Here is a 20,360-nt window from a genome sequence, read left to right on the forward strand (position 1 = left end):
TGCTACTTCTAGGATGGCCAAGAGAATGGTGAAAAATTGAATAGTTCAAGAAGCCGCTTTCCCTCCTACCATGCAGTGCACCAAGCTAGTCATTGAATATGCAAAGCATTACAACCCTCAAAAGAAGACAATCTAATATGAGAAAGAAAAGAAGATCTAACAGTGCTATCAGAAAAAGCTATTAGGGATGCTTTCAACATACCACTTCATAAGGATGAAACTTATATCACAGAGGAGCAAGCTTTAGAAAACTATAGTGACCAGGTTGATGCATGTGCAAAGAGGATGAATGAGGAATGGATAACTGAACCATGGAACCACTATTCCAAGATCTTGAAGTTGACCAAGTTGACTATATCAGATTTCAAGGAGGATATCGGAGATCTCATTGTGATGCTAAGCAAGGTGATGGGAGAACCATAGTGTGCCATTTTTCAGCCTTGGAGGTACTTCTTTATAGACAAGATATCTACAGGGGAGGTGATATTTGGCAGATTGTCAATGACAACCTTGACTTCAAACTAAGGATGATGAAGAACACCAAGATATTCTACATGACATCCTATCTAGTATTGGCAAGTTTTGGGAAGGTGTGGAATTGCTTGGGAGGAATACTTAGCGCAGGAATCCTATCCACGGCTACACCTTCACATTCACAATAATTTCAAGATTTTCAATTATGCATTTGCCATAAAGGTTGTGAGACAATTGCAAGAGTCTCCACATGTAAGACTTTATGAAGACAAGAAATTGATTAAGAATCATGGATCATAGAACATCCAATATCCCAAGTTCACATATATTTGAATACATGGAGGTATTATATGTGTAAGGAAGCTCCCAAGATATCATACAAACAAGATGGTGATCATGGAAATAGCAAGGCAACTACTTGTCTACGACAAAACTCAAAAGCACAAACAAGGAGTTGCATTCAACTTCAATCTTGCAAGTGAGATTTTTCCATCACAAGCAGCAGCTGAGGCAGCAGATGGAAAACTTGAGTTCTATGGGTTAGGATTTTATGACTCGAGAGGAAAGATCCTCAGAGGAAGATCAGGAGAGCATATGGGAATAGATATCTCCACATCTCGTATATAGAAGACTATTAGGCTGATGCAAAGGGTGATTTGGAAGTCAGAAAGAGGATGTTCTCAAGGTTGACAGTGGATATGATTAGAAGGTACAAATGAAAGCAAATCCAGATTCCTGATCAATGAAAGAAAAATGATAACATCACTGAAGGTGACTTTGGCAGCCCTAAAAATCTTGAATCGGAAACAATTGATTGGCATGACAATAAGGAGGCTACCCTTAAAGTTTTGATGCTTCCAATTGACCTTTATACCCAACAATGCTTGGACAAGAAGATAGCAAGTTTAGTGAGAAGGGGCATCTGCCTGACATACAATAAGATGAAGGAGGTGGGAGAAATTGTAAAAGAGGAATCATCCAAGCAGCCTCAAGCATCAAGCGAATAGCATGGTGAAGTCAACAATAAAAGGAAAAATATTGCAAAGGCTCTTCCTAGCATGAATTTGAAGGAAAAGGGAGTAAGGATTGAAGAATCACAAGCTAAGATACAAAAGCAGATTGCTCCCCCATCAAAATAAAGCGCAACTTCAAAGCAAGGAAAGACTATACCATCTAAAGGAAAGGAAGTGCATCTGGAGATTTCTTCTAAATCAAAGGATAACATTAGCTAGAACACTTTAGGGTATTCTACATTGAGTTCCTCTAAAATGGGCCTTCTTTCTCCACATAATGGAAATGAGAGTGAGATGGTGGATATTTAAGATTCTCCTCAGGATGGACAAATTCCACCTCCCAATGAAGGCCCAAGCAAAGACATTGCAATCATTCAAATTGAAAGCCTAAGAAGAGAACCTAATAAGGAAAAAAGAGAAATTACAAAACCTACATGTTTATTTGATATGATAGAGTCAATGCAAAGACGAATATAGCAGCTCAAATAGTAGGGTGATAGAACATTTGTGCTTTATTCCTCAAAAAAGGCATTAAATTTTGTAGAGGAAAGACAAGAGTTGATGGCATACTACCTAAGACCCTTTTTCCAAACCATATTGTGAACAAATATATTCAAGAACAAAAACAAGAAGACAAAGCAGCTGGGAATGCACATTCTCATCCTTTGCAAAAGTCTAGAAATAAAACAAAAACATCTATGGCTTCAATTTCCACTTCCAATGAACAACCCATAGGGGGCCATCCACTCTTGCATGTTCCTCAACAACTAGTGACAAATAAGGGAGAAAAGGGGCCCTTGGAAATATAATTTCAAAGAAGTCAAAGATATTTCCAAAGAAGACATAGGGAGATGCATTTATGCAAATGGATTGTAATTTAATGTTATTCACTCACCATATTGGCAAAAAATGGTGAGATCAATTAGTCAGGCTCCAAAAGGGTTCAAGGTCTCGGGATATAAGAAGGGCACGCCACTTTATTGGACAAAGAGGTGATCCAGGTAGATGATTCCGTGCAGCCCATCAAAGATTCATGGATCGAAATAGGTGTGACCATAGTACTCGATGGATGGAAAGATGCAAGAAATCGTCCTATGGTCAATGTTATTGTACTATCAACAAGAGGTGCAATATTTTTGAAAGTTGTGGATTGTGAAGGGGAGGTGAAGGACAGTCTATTCATTGCACACATTCTCATCCAAGTCATTAAATAAGGTGGCCCTTAAAAAGTTGTCCAAGTAATAACCAACAATGCAAAGAATTTTAGGGTTGTGTAGTGTTCTGAACTCACAGGTAGACCACATAACAATTAAGCTTGGTGCAATTATTGTTTGGTGTGCAAATCTGGTCGTATGGTGTCAAGAATAAAACTGTAAGGTGATAATAGCTAAGGATGACCATATGGTGTGTTGGAGACTTGGAGGTCATATGGAGATGTTTTGGTTCTACAATAGTTAGGACTTCGTGGTCATACAAAGTTTTGGCCATATAGTGGGATATGGCAGATGTCGTACAGTGTTCAAATGGTTCGTATGGTGATGAGGGAAGGACGAGGGCATATAGTTCAGGGTTGGCAACATACGGTGGACTTGGAAATATTTTGGAGGGTGTACCGCTTACGGCTGGACCTTCAGAATTTAATGCTCTCATTTTCATGTAGAGTATGGTGACAAGGTTAACAATAAGATCACACAAAACAACAATGATGAATGCCAAATACAAATGATGCCACAAAGTTGTAGCAATGCCAAAGATACAAATAGTTTTCTTAGAGGTATAGGAAAGTAACACTTTAGATTTGCCAAATCCGAAACCAACAGGCAAAGCTGAATATGGTGAGGGATTAATACCACGAAAATTGTGAAGCCAAATAGGGAAGATCTTTCACTTTCGAAATGGTGAAATGAACAGAACTCCTATTGAAATCCACAATACGAAAAGATAATTCAAGTCCCATGCCAAAAAAATCCTACACATTGGTCACAAGTACCCTATCAAAGGGAAAACTAAGAGGTGTACAACAATGACACAACAACAAACACCTATGAACAAAAAGTAACACGTGGGCTCCAGTTACACATAAATCAATCGGGACCCCAAAATACAAATACTATTATTTCTCTTATTTAATGAAAGCTATTGGGTTATTGGTTGGGAAATGCTTCAGACACATTTTTCGGACACCTTGTGTTGTCCACACACTCAACCTAATGTTGTAAGACATTAGCAATGAATTGAGTGGATCAAGAAAGATGCATGAAAAATCATAGAAGATCCAAATGTTCATCATAAACCACCATATGATGCAAGTTGAATTTAGAAAATCCTCAAGATTGGAGCTCTTCAAGGTAAGTAAAATTATTTAAAATTTTAAATATATTTTAACAATTTACACTTAAGTTAGTAAACATTCTATGTTTTTCGATTTTAATTTATTAATGTTTTGTTTTAAAATAGGTTGTTGAGGCTTATTTTATATTGTCCCTGTTGTCACCAGAATTTGCACCCTCAAGATAAGCACCTAAATACTTAGAAATTCTGGTGAAACATTGGAACAATCACGAGTTTGTGGGTAAACTATGCAGGTGACTGAACCTCCGGATTCTAGGCTTGTTCCCGTATGATGTTATGATATTCCACCTATACTATGAAATTCTGAGGAAAAGGGGAGAAAGTATGAAAATGAAAACTGTTTAAACCAGAAAGGTGATACACCAAAAACAATAACGAAGGATTTGATGTTTAACAACACAATGATGTGACATACAATTGAAAATAAAACTTTGATGAAAATCTTTGCATAAAAGTGTTTCATAAGAGGGCTTTAATGAATAATATCAAAAAGATATAGACCATGATCAATATAATTTCATCAAAATGCACAACTTATGACCTATGCATAGAGGTTTTACTGACACATATAGGTGCGAAAATGAGACATAAACTTTAGAGGTTCTTGATAGAACACAGAAAATTAACATCAAATCACTTGTATTGCACACAAAAATGAGTCCCAAAGTAGATCCAACTAACTGTATTATGCCTTCAGAGGTCAAATAAACATCAATTTCAGAGATACAACTTAGAAAAAAGAGTATACAAAGGACAGTAAAATGTCACAATAGTTTATTTTTCCTTCAGAACTGCATCCATCCTCCAGGTATCACAATTTGAAAAAACTAAATACCAAAACTCCTGGTCGAAGTCAAGAAACCAGGCTACAATAAGGGAGTCAAAACTTATCAAAAAGATGACTCCTGCTTTAAAAACTACACTAAGTCATAACAGAACCTATGACTCACCTTTAACTATCCTCAAAAGACTCAAAACGTCAACACATGGCCTTAAAATGCTAAGACAAAGTCAAAATTCGACCCACAGTCCTGGAATGACTCAAAAAGCTTTAAATATGACTTTAAATGATGTTACTAAGTCTTTAAAAATATAACCTTTAAGACTTAGTCTAAAAAACACATGTCAGATTGACTTGTTAATCATAAGACTAACTCAGATTCCCCCTTTCTCTCCTAAATCCGAAAATGGATTTATTTGAATTAAATTTGCTCAATTTAATAACAATCAATTGATTTATAATATTATCAATTGATTGCTATTAATTACATTTCATTTTGCAAATTTAAAATAAAAATCCAGTCATTGATAAAAGTTAAATAATATAATACTATATTACTTAGTTAAAGTAATACATTATTATACTATTTAAATTTTACATAAAACAAAAGAGCTTTTGTAAATCCAAAGTATCAAAAAGTGATACCAATACATCTTCCTGCAGATTTGAAAAGGAAAACAAAAATGGTTAAATGTGAATGCATTAACCTAAAACAAAGCAATATCTCTTCATTCTTCATTCGAAAGCTCTAGAGGGAAACTTGGCAGTTGATAAGAGGATTTTGAAACCCCAGAAAAATGCCATGAAAATGTTTGTTTTGTCATCATTGCTGGGTTAGACTCGCTGTCGTGGCACTTGGAATATGCTTTGCTGTGTGAGGCCGCCATGTTTGAAGTCGTTCTTGGTGATTTTTCTCTGCTATTTGATCATGTCAAGCCGATTCTTTTTAGGTAAACTTTCATTCCGATTTAGCATGTTTTGCTTTATAAGAGAAACATTTGTTCTGCTTGCCCTTTTTGTGCTAAACTGGGAACACGTCTTTTTCAGTGCATGAGTATTATTTCAAACAAAATGTGGGCTTTATCAAAAGGGTTTGCTGCTCTGATTTTTTCCTCTTTTGTTGAGCATATATATGAAAAAAAAACGCTATGTCAAATGCATTTTTCATACTGATATATTTGTGCCGCCATTTTCTAATTAGTGCTGGAAGCACGATTTTTGCATCTCTTTGGGCATGCCGCCATGAATGAGTTTATATTTTCATTGTCAAAAAGACCACAATGAAACCGTCTAGATGGTCTTATTTTACTCTCATTTGAAGGGCACGTTTTCCTTTTTCTGTTGAAATACCGCCATATTCGAGCACGTATTGTAGGTATCTTGTTGGATTTGTTGGATTTTCTAGGTGTATATCAGTGTTGTCTTTCCTTCTTCATTTACCAGGTATGATGCCCAAATTCCATCTGCTGGAGGTAATGTCTGAACCCAGTGGGAAAGAAAACGACTCCCTTCAGGCATAATAAAATTATCCCACATTTTGTTGTCCTTGATAAGTGTTCCCAGGTCTACACTTCTTTGGATCCTCAGTTTCAAACTGATGTGTGCGATTTCTAGCTATAGTTATCATTATTCTTTCATGCATAATATGGAAGATCCGAGCAGTAAATCTTTGTATAGCTTGATAAACAAAATTTTGTGTTAACTGCTGGCACGATTTGGTGCATTAATTCCATCATTTTCCTTTCCAGATTATTACTTTTTCATGCAATGGAAACAACTCTTACTGCTGTCTGACAAGAGTTTTGCCATTAATTTGGAAATCATGTGTTCACCAATACTGTTGTAACAAAAACCTGGGCATTTTTTACCTTAAAGTCGCCATTTCATGAAAGAGAACAGGTATTTGTTGGTCTGATTTCTGTATGGATTTGACTGAATGCTCATCTTTTATCATGCTTTGTGATTATCATCATACTGATCTTGTAGATTTGAGAGAAATGCCATAAAAAACATTGTTGACCTGTATATTAAATGCCTGCACATTAACTGAGATTTCTCTTTCCAAATAGAAATCATTTTATTTCCGCATTGATCCAACATGCTGCAATCATTTGATTCCTTTTTGTCTGATGTAGACTTTAGAATATTCAGTTAGTAACAGTGAGAATGTATGTGTGCATATCTTTGTGCTTGTTACTCCTTTTTCAATTTAGAATGCTTTGGTATATTCAGATTCTTCTGTTGTTTCTTTGTAACTGCTAGTAACTGTTGTGTTGGATTTTCTGGAAGATATCATTGTTTGCAATATAGTTTCATGTATCTGTTACATAAACACGTCAAAACTTTCTCTACCACTGCAGCTCTCTGCATTCCCTTGCATTGTATTACTTAGAGAGTTGCTTCTATTCACTTATTCAACATATGCCCAAACTTTGTTTTGATGAAATAGATGCAATCATAACAAATAAGAATATTTTATGATGTTCGAGCACAGGCTCGTGACAGTCATAAACCATTTCTTATGAACTGAAAATGCCTGTGTTTGATTATAATGAAAGGTTTCATATCAAAATAATACGTCCCTTTGACATTATACTTTGCATTTTTGTATGTATTCATAATAGGAAAAATGTAACATGTGCAAGAATGTAGCTATAGGTGACTAGTCATTGCTTAGATCATAAAGATTAACCCCACCTCTTTTCTCTCGCAGGGGAACGAGGAACTGGGAGCTTACCAAATCGAGAGCTGCACTATGGGCGACAATGCAACAACAAAACATGTAACCAGTCAAAGTCTGAAAGGCAATGACTGGTTATCTCTAACTTTCTCCCATATGTTTTATTTTTTCTATTCTTAGTACATATAAAAACGCAATTGTATTCACGACTTGTGTGAAATACTTTGCCTTAAGCATTTCATTATTTTGTAAAATATCAATTGTATATTCAAGAAATGAATGATACAAGGACATTTATATTCTTTCAAATATCAAATGAAATGTGCTTTTAGTAGAATAAAATTTTCATGTCTGAATTTTAACATGTGTTAAAATTAAGTAACAATTCCCATTATAAAATAAATAATTTATCAAACTATTGTTAATGGGTCGATTGATTTAATATATCTCGGACCCATTTTATTTTGTTTTTGTAGTTTGTGTCATCGTCAGCTATCTTTGTACATCCTTGGAAGTTTTCTTGACAGGTATTTAAGCACGACTTGTAGGTAGTCTTTAGGTATGCAATTTGGATTATTTTCTCTGTACTATAAATTTCTCTGTTGTTCGCCATTTTGGAAGTGAAAGACCTTCCCTATTTGATTTATCTGGTCTCGGTGGGATTTAACCCTCACCCTATTCCGTCGCCTGTAACACTTCGCTCGGATCTGGCAAATCGGAGCACCATCTTTTGGAAAATCTCATTTAAGGTTTTGTGTTCTATATTTCATTATTGTTTGGTGCTATCTAATGAATTCAGATCTCCAAGTTTAAATTGCATGATTGAGTTTTCCCACTATCTGCACACCATTCATCTTCCCGTACTCTAGGAGAATAGTCGATCAAGAACAATACACCATTTGTACAACATCCCTTGTATTCTGTACGGACTTCCTCTTACACAATATATGTGACCGTATGACCCTCCTACTACATAGTACCTTTGACCGTACGGCCTTCCTGTTGCACATCCATCCACCTCCATCGTACTTCTCACCCCCTCCACCATACAACAAACTAATCCACCGTACGGCCCTACCAATACCACTATATGAACTGTTATAAGCCATCGTACGATGTAGGTGTCTATCGTACGGCCACCTTGTCTTCCATCGTACGGCCTCCATTATCATCCGTACAGCCCTCCAAAGCTAGCACTACCGTATGGCCCACGGATCCATCATATTTTGTACATTGTTTGTTGCATACATAGAGGTCAAGAACATCACATATTTTGCCTCCAACCCTATTGTTTTGAGACACCTTGTGAAGGTTAAAAAGGCATTTTTTGGAATGATAATCAATGGTAATTGGAGCAGATGGAGGCAATCTAGTAGTATCAAGTAAGTTGTCAATAAGACAATGATAGTAGATGACTCTTGGTGGGATCGTGCTAAGTACCTCCTAAGGTTTATTGAGCCTATCTTGAGTGTGATCGAATACATTGACATGGATAGGCCTTGCTTGGGTGAGGTATATGATGACATATACTTGATGATTGAGGATATTAAAAAGATCATAATTGAAAATGAGCAAATTCTTGAAAAAAAATTCTTTAAGGAACTACAGATAATCATGGTAGAGAGATGGAGTAAAATGACTATCCCTATGCATCTCATTGCCTTTGCATTGAGCCCCAGGTATTACAAACAATTGGTCCTCAAGGAGAGTACCTCTAGAGTTGCCCCCATATAAAGATCCTAAAGTTGTGCAAAGATATGAGGCAGCCCTTCTTAGTTATTAAGATGTTAATTTTTAAAGTCTTTTTGATAAATATGGAATTTATATTTTAAAGATTTTTTATTCAAAATTGTTAACTCTCTACTTTCAAAATTCAAAATCTTGATAGGTTGTTATTTCATCATCATCCAAAAGGAAGTAAAGCACATACTCCATCCACTCAATAAAACGCAATATACTACATTCCAAGAAGGCAAAAGACTGGTGTATGTGCATTCAAAATTGAGGCCCACGACACACAAAGACAGTGCTTACAAAAAAAGCGAGGCAAAGCATTGGATGTTGAAAAAAAGTGTGTAGAGTTGGAAGATTTGGTTGCCTGTCTTCATGCACTTGCAATTGATAATGATGATCACGAGCTACCTAGTAATGTTGAGGTTGCTCTTGAGGCTGATATTGCTAGTGGCACTTTTTGGGCTTCTAATTTGCAACAGCAGGATGGTAATGATTTGTTTGATGGTTTTTTATGACATTTGATCTGTGATGGCTGGTTATTGATGTTGACATTATTGTTTTTGAACTGATTTATTGATATGGAGGTGTATTTCGGCATTTTGGTATGTCATTTGGACTAAAACGCTAATATATATGGTAGTATATATTCTATGTTGCTTTAATATTAGCATAGTGGTGTATGAACTTATTTGTTGCTGCATATTACACACACACACACACACACACACACACACATATATATTATATATATATATAATCTTGTACAAATGAACGCAAAATGAATCTGAACCCAACCCAAAAAAATTGAACAAATTTTGAACCTGAATCCGAATCGGCAACTTACTATTTTATGATCATCTGCATTGTCTCATTGATTATAATTCCTTTATAATCATGCTCGATGATCAAGGTAAATCAGGTGCTAATATTGTTCTTTTTCATCGAATATTGACAAGGTCTCCTAATTTAATAATAATGGATCTTTGATATGTCTTGTTGTGATTGACAAAGGAATGATATCTTAAGCGTTCATACACCAATTGATCTAGAATAATCAATTTCCCATTGTCTTATGTCGATGCTCAATATGTGATGGTCAATCTTCTACAAAATGATAATAGTGATGATCTACTTCATGTTCTTTGCACCAAATGTTAAGAACTGAAAGGCTTATAATGGTGTAATATTTATATACCTTTGCAATCATCATTTTGTATTGTATGCATAGTTATTCGATGATGATGATTCTTAAATAGGTTTTCTTCTATTGTTAAATCGTATATCCTGGTGGTAGTACCTAGTGGATGCATATGATGGTATTCATATCATCTTCTCGATGGTCATGATGATTTCTGGACTTATAATGAAGGTGTTGATATTGAATGATGATATATAGCTTCATTTAGTACCGTGAGCCTTCCTTGTTCTCATGACAATTGACATAGGATATCATCTTGTCAACATGACTGATTGCAGATTTACTATTCAAACGAGGTGGTAAAATCCTGGCTACATGTTGATTAGGTGATTGTGCCTTAACAATGTCCTTGATGACTTGTGAGCTTGGTGGTGTTTGCTGGAGATACCTATCATCATGGATTGTGGTTCATCCTCATACCTCTTTTAACATTTGCAAACTTTCATTTACATCATCCCAAAAGGGTCACAGCAAAATGTTATGTACATAACTCCTTATTGGAGTATTTCTCCACTCTAGGTGTCCTTACTAGGTACACCCCATGCATAGTTCCTCGCCCTCACTATCTTTGATGGGCTCTTCCTAGTCTAGAAAGTCTAATGGTATTAGACAAAATCCAGGTCGTGGGATAACAAGAGCAGTTGTTACCACGGCATTTTGAATTGGACCATCTTGTTTCATTTCCTTGGTAAGCGTTTGGTTTGAAACCTATTGGTTCTTACTTGATGTTTTTGGTACCTGAACTAGTTTACCTTCGGCAAGTAGTGCAGCCTTGCCTTATGCTCTCACCTAAGGTGTCCACTTGCGTCTCTGACACTTAATCCTCTTGAGGGCACTGGCCATGGTTTCATGATCTGACAAGGGCTCTACTTGAGAATAGTTGAAGTCTTTGCTAAGGGCATTTTCTATCTTCACTTGGCTTGCGTTGCGGGGCCCCTTTCAATTTGTTTGGATAATGATGGGCATCCTAGAAAACATCAAAAATGCCTGTGTCAATTTAGTAATAGTTTTGGGGCGAGCCCAAGTCTAGTGTTGAACCAGGTAGCTCTAATACCAAATGCACCAGTGCCCTGCCAGGACCCAAAATGTACCGCCAATGAAAAATCCACTACCTAGCCAACAAAATGCCTTCCAACAGAGAATTCACGCAATAGTAAACAGTCGACAAGCAGACTTTCAAGTAGCACCTATAGAGGTGGTAGGTACACTTTATGGGTACTCGATATCCATTCTCATTACAACAGGAAATTTTATTAACCCTAGAATTCTTAGTCATTTTCCAAAAAAGACTGGGTTTGTGGGAAACCCATGGACCGTAGAATATGCAAACTCATAAGGGGGAGGATATATCACACCGCCTTCTTTTGATACTACTATGCACATGTCTTTACTATTTGATGTCCTAGAATTGTTCTATTTCAATAATGGTTTTGTAAATGTGCCCTAAGAGGGAAGAGATCTAATCAAAACAATGGTTTTGTTGCCCTGAACGGTATTGGTTATTATGATACAGTGATACAAACATTTGTGCCCTAAGTGGTTTATGTGGAATAACTCTGGTTTTGCAAGCTATGCCCTAGCCGGATTCTAGTTTCCGAACTTAGGGTATTGCAAATTTATTTTTCTCAAATTTAACTTTATTTGATTTTACCTCAAATTGTAATTAAGGTTGTTAACAATTAGTTATGTTAATCGAACTAATTCTAATTACTAATGGCTTTAATGGACAAAACAAATTTGATTACATGTTGAGAATTTTACTACTCATATTTACCATAAATGTTTAACCACCTTTATTCTGAACTGGATGCAAGAAGTACCATGGCTAACATGAAGGGGGCCCGAGAAAGGGGATGGTGGAGTCCAAGAGAACCTAGAGTGGTAACTTCTAACAAAATTGTACCTAGGTGACCAAGGTGACTAAACTCTAGGGGTGCACCTCTATGTTTTCTCCTAACGAAATTAACAATTTATCTTCTTAAACATTCCTCCTGACCAATCTAGTTTCGTGGAGATCAGCAAATAACCTATCCTATCTTATTACCTGCACTCTTCTGAACATGATGTTATTATAGCCTTAATAAATTTGATATTAAATAGAAGATGGAATTTCAATATAATTAAAAACGTTAGAAATTTCAAATTTTAATAAATTCACCTTAAAACTTGCTAGGGATCTTTTTCAATATTATATTGTTATCATGAAAATTTATCTTTATCGTGGAAACTTTCCTACACCCTTAGGTGACCAAAACAATGTTATTATTTATTTCATGACTCTAACGTTGGATTCGAACTCCCCCATAGGTCATCTACACTTTCTCTAAATTCATTCATCACCCTACCATACACTATATTCCTACATTTCTAGTTTAAAGGATTGTCACCCAGTGATATTACAAACATTAGGAATTTTGAAGGAAAGGAATCCTTATTGTGAAACAGTACGAGCCTTAGCACGATGGGGACTTGGCGGAGGAGGACCACCTCAAACAATTTGACGGTGTGGATTGAAAACAATGCCATTATGTTCGAAGACAAGGGAATTAGGGTAGAATATACTGAAACGAATTTCCAATAGAGAGGTATCACCTTTTTATTTTTCATTCAAGAACGGAGAAGGATATCATTTTTTGGAAAGTCTTGTTAGAAACCGAACGCAAAGGAGGTATGTAGGAGGGGTCGGAGTTACTTACCCACAGAAAATACTTGAGAACTGAGAATAGTGCAACAAAAGTCGAGTGTGTTTACTGTACTGGTAAAGAATTCAACACATATAGACAATGGAACACGAACACCAACAGCAGAATTATATTCGCATATGCCAGACATACATTATGCTTCATAAGATAAGTAATAGAAGATGATTTACAATGATCCCAGACGGGATATAAATACTATCCACCGAACCTTCCCGGAGGAGTCCGTCGGCCACAAACATTATGTTCGCTACAAACCATTTACCCGTCGGCTACAAAATACAAAACACCGACGACAATCATTCCGTCGGCTACAGAAACACTGACGGGACCATCCAGTCGGCTGACACCATCCCCCCCAAAAAGAAAAGTCGTCTCCGAACGACAATTACAAAATATCTAAAACAAATTAACAAACAAAATACATTAACAGAGTGACTACAACAAAAAATCTGCTTCTGTCACATCACTTCCACATTCATCCCATTACATCTGTAGCCTCTGCTAACACAATACTGTCTCCTCAAGCTGACCTTGATAGCCACCTGTGTTGCTTTCTCTGCTTCCAACACTGGGTCCACTGAGCTAAGTGTCGTTGCACTGCCTCCAACTGGATGATTAGCTCCTCCCGAGCTCTCTATGCATCCACCAAGACAGCCTCTTGGCCAACACCTACTCCCAGTGCCTCTGGTACATAGAAAGTCCATGCCTGCAACAACTTCAACTCTTCTCAACTGGTTAGACTCCCACGACTGATATCCACAACGAATGGGGGTCCAAGGGGCAACGCCCCCGCGAGGTCCTGGGGCACCAAATTAGCACTTCGCAACCCACACAGAAATGCACGGAGCACACCATCTTTGTCATTTTCTGCCGATTCTACACTCTTTTTGGCAACCACGGATGCATTCCCTTTCCTTTGGCATCATCTGTAACTCATTCTGAACAATTTGAATCTGTCGTCTTTTTTTTCTTTTTCTTTTTTTTAATTTTGAGTTTCCTCCGCCCGTTACCCCATGGAAGAGGCCAACAAAATTATGCCGTAACCAAGCACACCTTTCCCACCGACCTCCGACAAGCAGATAACCACAAGAGGAATGTTGAATCCGACCTCCACAAATAAGGCAAAAAATTATTCCACGGCAAATCAAACAAGAAGGAGAGACAACCCGCATGGAACTCAGAGTGCGGCAGTGAGTTAAAGGAGGGAATCGAACACGAGCATCCGAGCCTGAAAACGGCATGAATAACCCACGAAAAGAGGACCTCCGTACAAGCTGCCGCGGACAGGTGCCCGCGGAGCACCTCCCTCGGAAGAGGTCTGCGGAACATCACCCGCGGGGCACCTCCCGCGGAGGAGGTCCGCGGAACACCTCCCGCGGCTAGGTGCCCACGGGGCACCTCCCGCGGAGGTTTTTTTATTTATTTATTTATTTTGCTCTCTTTTTTTTTCCAATTTTTTTTTTTTTTTTTTGACAAAAATAAAATAAAATAGAAAGACAGCACCTCAATTTTGCCTCCAGGCGTCGCCATTCTGCAACGACGACGGAGTCAGCTGGCCATTCTATGACAGCGACGAAGTCTTCCTGGCACCATATATTTGCAATTTAAATCCGTTGACTACCGAAGGCACCTCTTGCTCGTCCAATGTCTCCAATTTTATCACCCGATTGTCGCCGACCTCCCAGGTCTGATATGGTCCAACCCATCTTGCCTTAAAACTTTCCTATTTGATTTCATCTCGATCGTCGCACTTGAGTACCAACTGCCCCGACTGAAACCTACTGAGTTTGTCATGCCACGCCTTATGTCTGTTCTGTGTTACCTCCGTCGCCCACTGTGCCTGCGATCGTCGCGCATCTAGCTTCTTTCCTTGCTGTCGGTACCCTTCAAGTAATTTTATGGTGCAATGTTCTTTTCCTCCTGTGAGGTCCATTCACCATGTACCGAATGGTGGGATCTTTCTTTTTTCTAGGTTTGGACTGTATGTTTTTCCCCTTAGCCTCAAACGTAACCGCCTTTCCTTCTTTCGCTGCTCTGTATTTCTTCAGACACTCATTTTCCTCTTTTTTCTCACCTTCGTCGACCCTTAGCATATTACAACTCGGAAACAATTCATAGTCTTCTATCTACTAGTGGTAAAGGCCATTCACCGAGTCCAGGTCGTCGTCATTCGATCCTCCGTCAAGTCTCAATACTCCTCCTTCGTCCAGTTCCATTCTCCTCTTTCCTTCGTCATCACTCTCGCCTTCACCTTCAGAATCTGACGATGCTGCCTCCTCGCCGACCATTTGCGTGTGCAGGTCAATTGTGAATCTTTTGCCTCCGCCCTCCATTGATAGGGTATTTCGTTTCCAATCATGTTTTACTTTTGCTTGCACCAACCAATCCCGTCCCAGAATAGCATCATATCCTTTTCTTTTCAATGGAATAACCACAAAATCCAATAAAAATAATTGCATTCCAATAGTTACCGGTTGCGCCTTCAAGATTCCCAACGGTTTGATTCCGTGTTGGTCTGTCGTGAGCAACTGGAATGCAGGTGGCCATAAGGTTGGCTTTCCCAACTTCTTCCAGGTATCCTCCGGTAACACATTCATGCCGAACCCTCCGTCGACAATTGTGTCTGTCAGAACCTTTCCCAAAATTCCCATCTCGACGACCGCCGGATGCCTTCCCGTCGTGAGAGCCAGAAGCATTGGGTCTATTGCCGCTGTTGCACTACTATCCCTTCTTGTGTCCTCCGTTGCTTTCGGAAATGGTGCATGATTTAGAATGGTCGTCCGTAACTGGGGCATTGTGAGGAGGTGGTCACTTATCTTGACCAGTACCTCCGTTTGTAAGATCTGTCGTACAATGTTTTGTTTTGCGAAGTTCCTTGCCAAGGTGCCGGTGATGTCCTTCAACTGAGATGTCCCTGCCGATGATGCCTTTACAATTTCCACATGCGCTTCCCCCAATTTTCTCTTTTCCTCCGCTTGCCTCCGTGTAATTGCCAGAACCTCCTCTACATCCGTGCCGACAGTGATCAAGTTTACTCCAGACTTTGAACACTTGGAATCTTCGTGATCGTCGGGTCCGCACCATCTGCACAGTAGTTTGGCTGTGTTTGCCGTTGTACAATCCCGCGCAAAATGACCCCACAAATTACATGCTCGGCATTGAACGATCGGCCGTCCATTTGCATCATACTGGATTCGACTTCGGCTCCCATTATTATTATTCGCATTGTTGGTATTTTGCCCTCTACTATTATTCCTGTATCCGCCGAATGTGGCACCTGTACTATTTGTATTTCCGCTAATGCTCGATAGGGAAGCCTCCTGTGTAAGAAACACTTGCGGAGATCCTCTTGTCTTCATGTTAAAGGGGCACTCTTTTGTGGAATGGCCTATGATCTGACAAATGTCACAAAATTGGTTCTTCGGACACGATCCTTTAGTATGACCATCGGTCTTACAATCTGTGCACCACAGCTCACAGGCTTTTGGGTCCTTCTGCATATTTTTAAACTCCTTGATCATGCAGATCATATCCTTCTGTAGGGCACGAACCTTCTTGTTGCTGCCTTCATTGTCGTTGCTATCATCTCCGGCAGGCTCGTCGTCATCAGAATCACAGGAGCTAGTTTTCTTCTTCTTTGTCTTCTGCTCACTTTCAAGGTCCAATGCTCTGCTATACGCGTCCGCATATGACAGTGGCACAATTTTCGTTTTCCTCCGCAACTTCAAGCGTAAGCCGTCCACAAACCATCTTTTCTGCAATCCATCCACTGGCTTGCTTTCCATTTTGTTTATTAAGTCTTTTAATCTCCTGGCGTAGACGTGGACAGTTTTGTGCTTCCCCTGTTTGGTATTGAAAATCTCTGCTACGATTTCATTATCATCCCACAAGAGTTTAAATTCCGCGAGGAACTCCTTTTTAATGTTATCCCAGCTATTTAGCTTTTGTGGATCCGTATCCGCAAACCAATCAATTGCCATACCCCGTAGGGTTGCCGAAAATTCCCTAACCCATTCGTTGGCATCTGTGATTCCATTTGCCCGCCAAATCGTCTCACATGTCTTACAATGTCGGATGGGGTCGGCTGTACCATCGCCTTCAAACTTCGGCAACTTTTCTTTGGGTCTCGCCATCACAACTGAAGTTGGTAGAGAGGCGTTACTGGGTCCTGCGCTGTTTACTCCAACACCGGAGGTCTGCACTCCCACACCGGAGGGCTCAACAGCTGCAAACCTTGGTGAAGAAGAAGGATCTTCTGAAGTTGTCTCTCGTGGAAGTGTATCCCGGATGAAGGTCACTCTACGCTTGTGCTCCCTCGGCACTGCGAGCCGTGCGAGTTGATGCTCTTCCGTCTAAATTTTCTTCCCTCAGCGAACACAAATTCAAGAACTCCTCCTATGCTTCTTCCACCAATTCCACCCGCTGCCGAGTCTCCTCCAACAATTCTTTGGCGCTCTGGTTTCCATCGGCAATCCTCTGAAATCTCCGTCGACGTTCGGCTTGCTGTGCCAGAATTAAATTCTCTTGCGCAGTATAGGTTCCATCTTTTCCCTTGACCTTATTCCGATCCTTGTTAAGTTGATTTGGCATTAATCTTCATTCCTCCCACCTTCTAGATTCATAAGGCAACGGCGCCAAATGTTTACTGTACTGGTAAAGAATTCAACACATACAGACAATGGAACACGAACACGAACAGCAGAATTATATTCGCATATGCCAGACATACATTATGCTTCATAAGATGAGTAATAGAAGATGATTTACAATGATCCCAGACGGGATATAAATACTATCCGCCGAACCTTCCTGGAGGAGTCCGTCGGCCACAAACATTATGTCCGCTACAAACTATTTACCCGTCGGCTACAAAATACAAAACACCGACGACAATCATTCCGTCGGCTACAGAAACACCACCGGGACCATCCAGTCGGCTAACAGAGTGTGGACATTGGCATTCCTGATTCAATCTAGATGAAAAACTACAAGTATGTGTTCTTCTGCCATTAATAAATCTACTTTGTTAGTCCTGTATTGAACATGAAGAAGGAGCTATCGTTTAAACTAGCTAAAAGCTTGAAAGAATTCTAAACGACTCTATGTTCTGAACTTTCCTTGTCGTATTTATAGAAGTTATTGAGGAAACCTTCTTGCTTGTACTTAAGCTGGCATGATTCACACACTAGGTTTGTAGAGAAATGCTATTGACTCTATAAATTTCTTCTACCATTTCTTGCCATTAAGAGACTGGATCTAATTCTGCTAGCACTAATTCTTGGCCCTGTTTAGTATTTAGCTTGAATAGAGGTAGAAGTTTTAATGAAGTCTATTGCCATTAGAAGTAAACAAAAAGAAAGAAAACTTGTTTCCGCAATAATCCAAACTAAGGTAGGAGGAAATAGCCATTGAGTAAATGTATTGAGTGAGCAGTCCACGCCAAGTTTTTCTCTTAGCAGTAAGAAGTGATACTCTTATACTTGCAGACCTTTCAATAAAATACACCAACAAATTCTATATTGACAAGAAGAGAGGTCCAATGAATAGGAAGTCTCAAGACCAATTTGCTCCTACTTAGTAGCACAAATGTTGTGCATGTGTAAACATAATAGCAACATGAACTAAAACATAAACTGCAGCAACTGTAGTTCTAACCCAAATATGTTCGTCAATACCTTACAAGTTAGTTATTGAGTACTAACCTCATTAAAGAGATTCATGGAATCATATCATCAAACTAATCTGAATCCTGATAAGAATTATAGGAATGCACGAGGGAATTGGGTAACACCCAATAGATTGACCTATGTACCTCGAGGACGCATTCCCACAAAAAGGCCACATTTCGGAAACGAGGATGTCCCAAGTACGGGGGAATGGGTATGGGACATCCCCCCATCCCCGTTTTCTGAAAATTCCCAGGAAACATCCTAGAAACTTGGGGACTTCGAGAAACTCGACGTCCAAACATCCCAAGGACAATTGGGGACACTTTGGAAGTCCTCGGGACGGCTGGCGTGCCCAATTTTATAGACAACATCAGCACTTAGAAAAAATAAATTTAATTTTAAAGAGGGCCCCTCCTTCCAAGTTCAACCTAACATGCTTATTACTGTTTGATAGTTAAATCCTGCTAGTTGGGGCCCTCTAATTAGTATTTGACAACATTATGCAAAGAATCGTGGAATTAATATTGTTGTTATAGTCACACTACATGCTCAAAATTATATAGCAGACTGTTTGCAAGGTGCTGGGAAAGTCTAAAGTGCATTATAGACCTAGAACATGCATCCTTATGTCATTTTTTGACATTAAATCAGTGCTAGGTTGGTCTTGGGTTGATCTGGGTCCTTTGTGGAAGATATGATGAATATTGAAGTTGCATCAAGATACCGTCCTACTATAACAAACTTACATCATGATCAGATCTGTATAGAGAACCCTTTTGTATTAATAATAATATTAGTCCACTTACAATGAATTGAAAGTGTAGTTTCAGAATTAAATGATAGTAGTGTGTTTCAATTTGGAAGGTAGGTTATTGTTCATGTTGCTATTGAGATTGAATTCTAAATTATGTTCTTAGGTACATTTGAATTTTTTTTGTTATTATTTTAATATTACATCCACATTTACAATAATTCCAAATTATGAATGCATTATAGCATTTTGAGCATTTAATTTGATTATTGAAATGTTGTATGTTAAGGTTCGATGATGTTTAAATAGCATGCTTTATTCATGTCTTTATATGAATGTAATATATATATATATATGCAAATTTCCCTATATAATTTATATTTTCGGATTTTCCTTTTATATATATATATATATATATATATATATATATATATATATAGTCATCCCCATTTGCTGTCCCCCCCCCCCCCCCCCCCCCTCCAAAAAAAACCGGCAAAATAATTTGCCGTCCCGCTGTCCCCTGTCGTCCCCGTCCCAGAAATTCGAGGGAAAATAGAGATTAACTGTACAAAAGAAAACTGTCAGCTCAGCTGATCCTTAAATCACAAGAATTGTCCATTAAAACATCAGCATTGATCAATTATACAGGAGTGTATCCTCTGATCCAAGTCTGTTTGCAATCTCAGAAAATTAAGAAGTTATGTCACATCAGCATCTTAAACAGCAGGAAAGCTGTCCTTGAACATCCCATGTTGACTTAGAAAAAGTCAGAGGGGAGGGTGATAATTCACTATTACATATCTACAACCACAACAGCATCTTTGGCAGCAGGACAGCTGCACTAAAAAGTTAATAACCTGACTTAGTAGATTCGATTAAGGAGTGATAACTCACTACTACCTATGGCATCATGAAACAATATCCCATGAGCAGAACCAAGATAATTAGGAGGAAATTAGAAAACACAACATACTCCTTAAGTAAATGTTTAAAAATTAAAACATTT

General features: G+C 38.5%; 2 protein-coding genes across 5 annotated transcripts in view; one reads left to right on the forward strand and one right to left on the reverse strand.

Annotated features, from left to right (window-relative positions):
• LOC149537872 (uncharacterized) overlaps positions 1 to 20,360 on the forward strand; it is a 144,064-nt gene that overhangs the window by 100,895 nt on the left and 22,809 nt on the right. For 2 of the 3 annotated variants that reach the window (XM_089799268.1, XM_089799270.1), the window contains one exon: positions 7,334 to 7,434. In XM_089799268.1, the coding sequence (XP_089655394.1) occupies positions 7,334 to 7,434 (101 nt within the window). The remainder of the gene's footprint in view (positions 1 to 7,333; positions 7,435 to 20,360) is intronic. The other variant, XM_089799269.1, reaches the window with a different exon arrangement.
• The window catches only part of LOC149537873 (alpha/beta-Hydrolases superfamily protein), a 189,266-nt gene that overhangs the window by 71,712 nt on the left and 97,194 nt on the right, over positions 1 to 20,360 (reverse strand). The window lies entirely within an intron of this gene.

Source organism: Cupressus sempervirens, chromosome 9 (genome assembly GCF_028749045.1).
Source record: "Cupressus sempervirens isolate cs-2001-9-10 chromosome 9, ASM2874904v1, whole genome shotgun sequence".
Taxonomy (NCBI): Eukaryota; Viridiplantae; Streptophyta; class Pinopsida; order Cupressales; family Cupressaceae; genus Cupressus; species Cupressus sempervirens.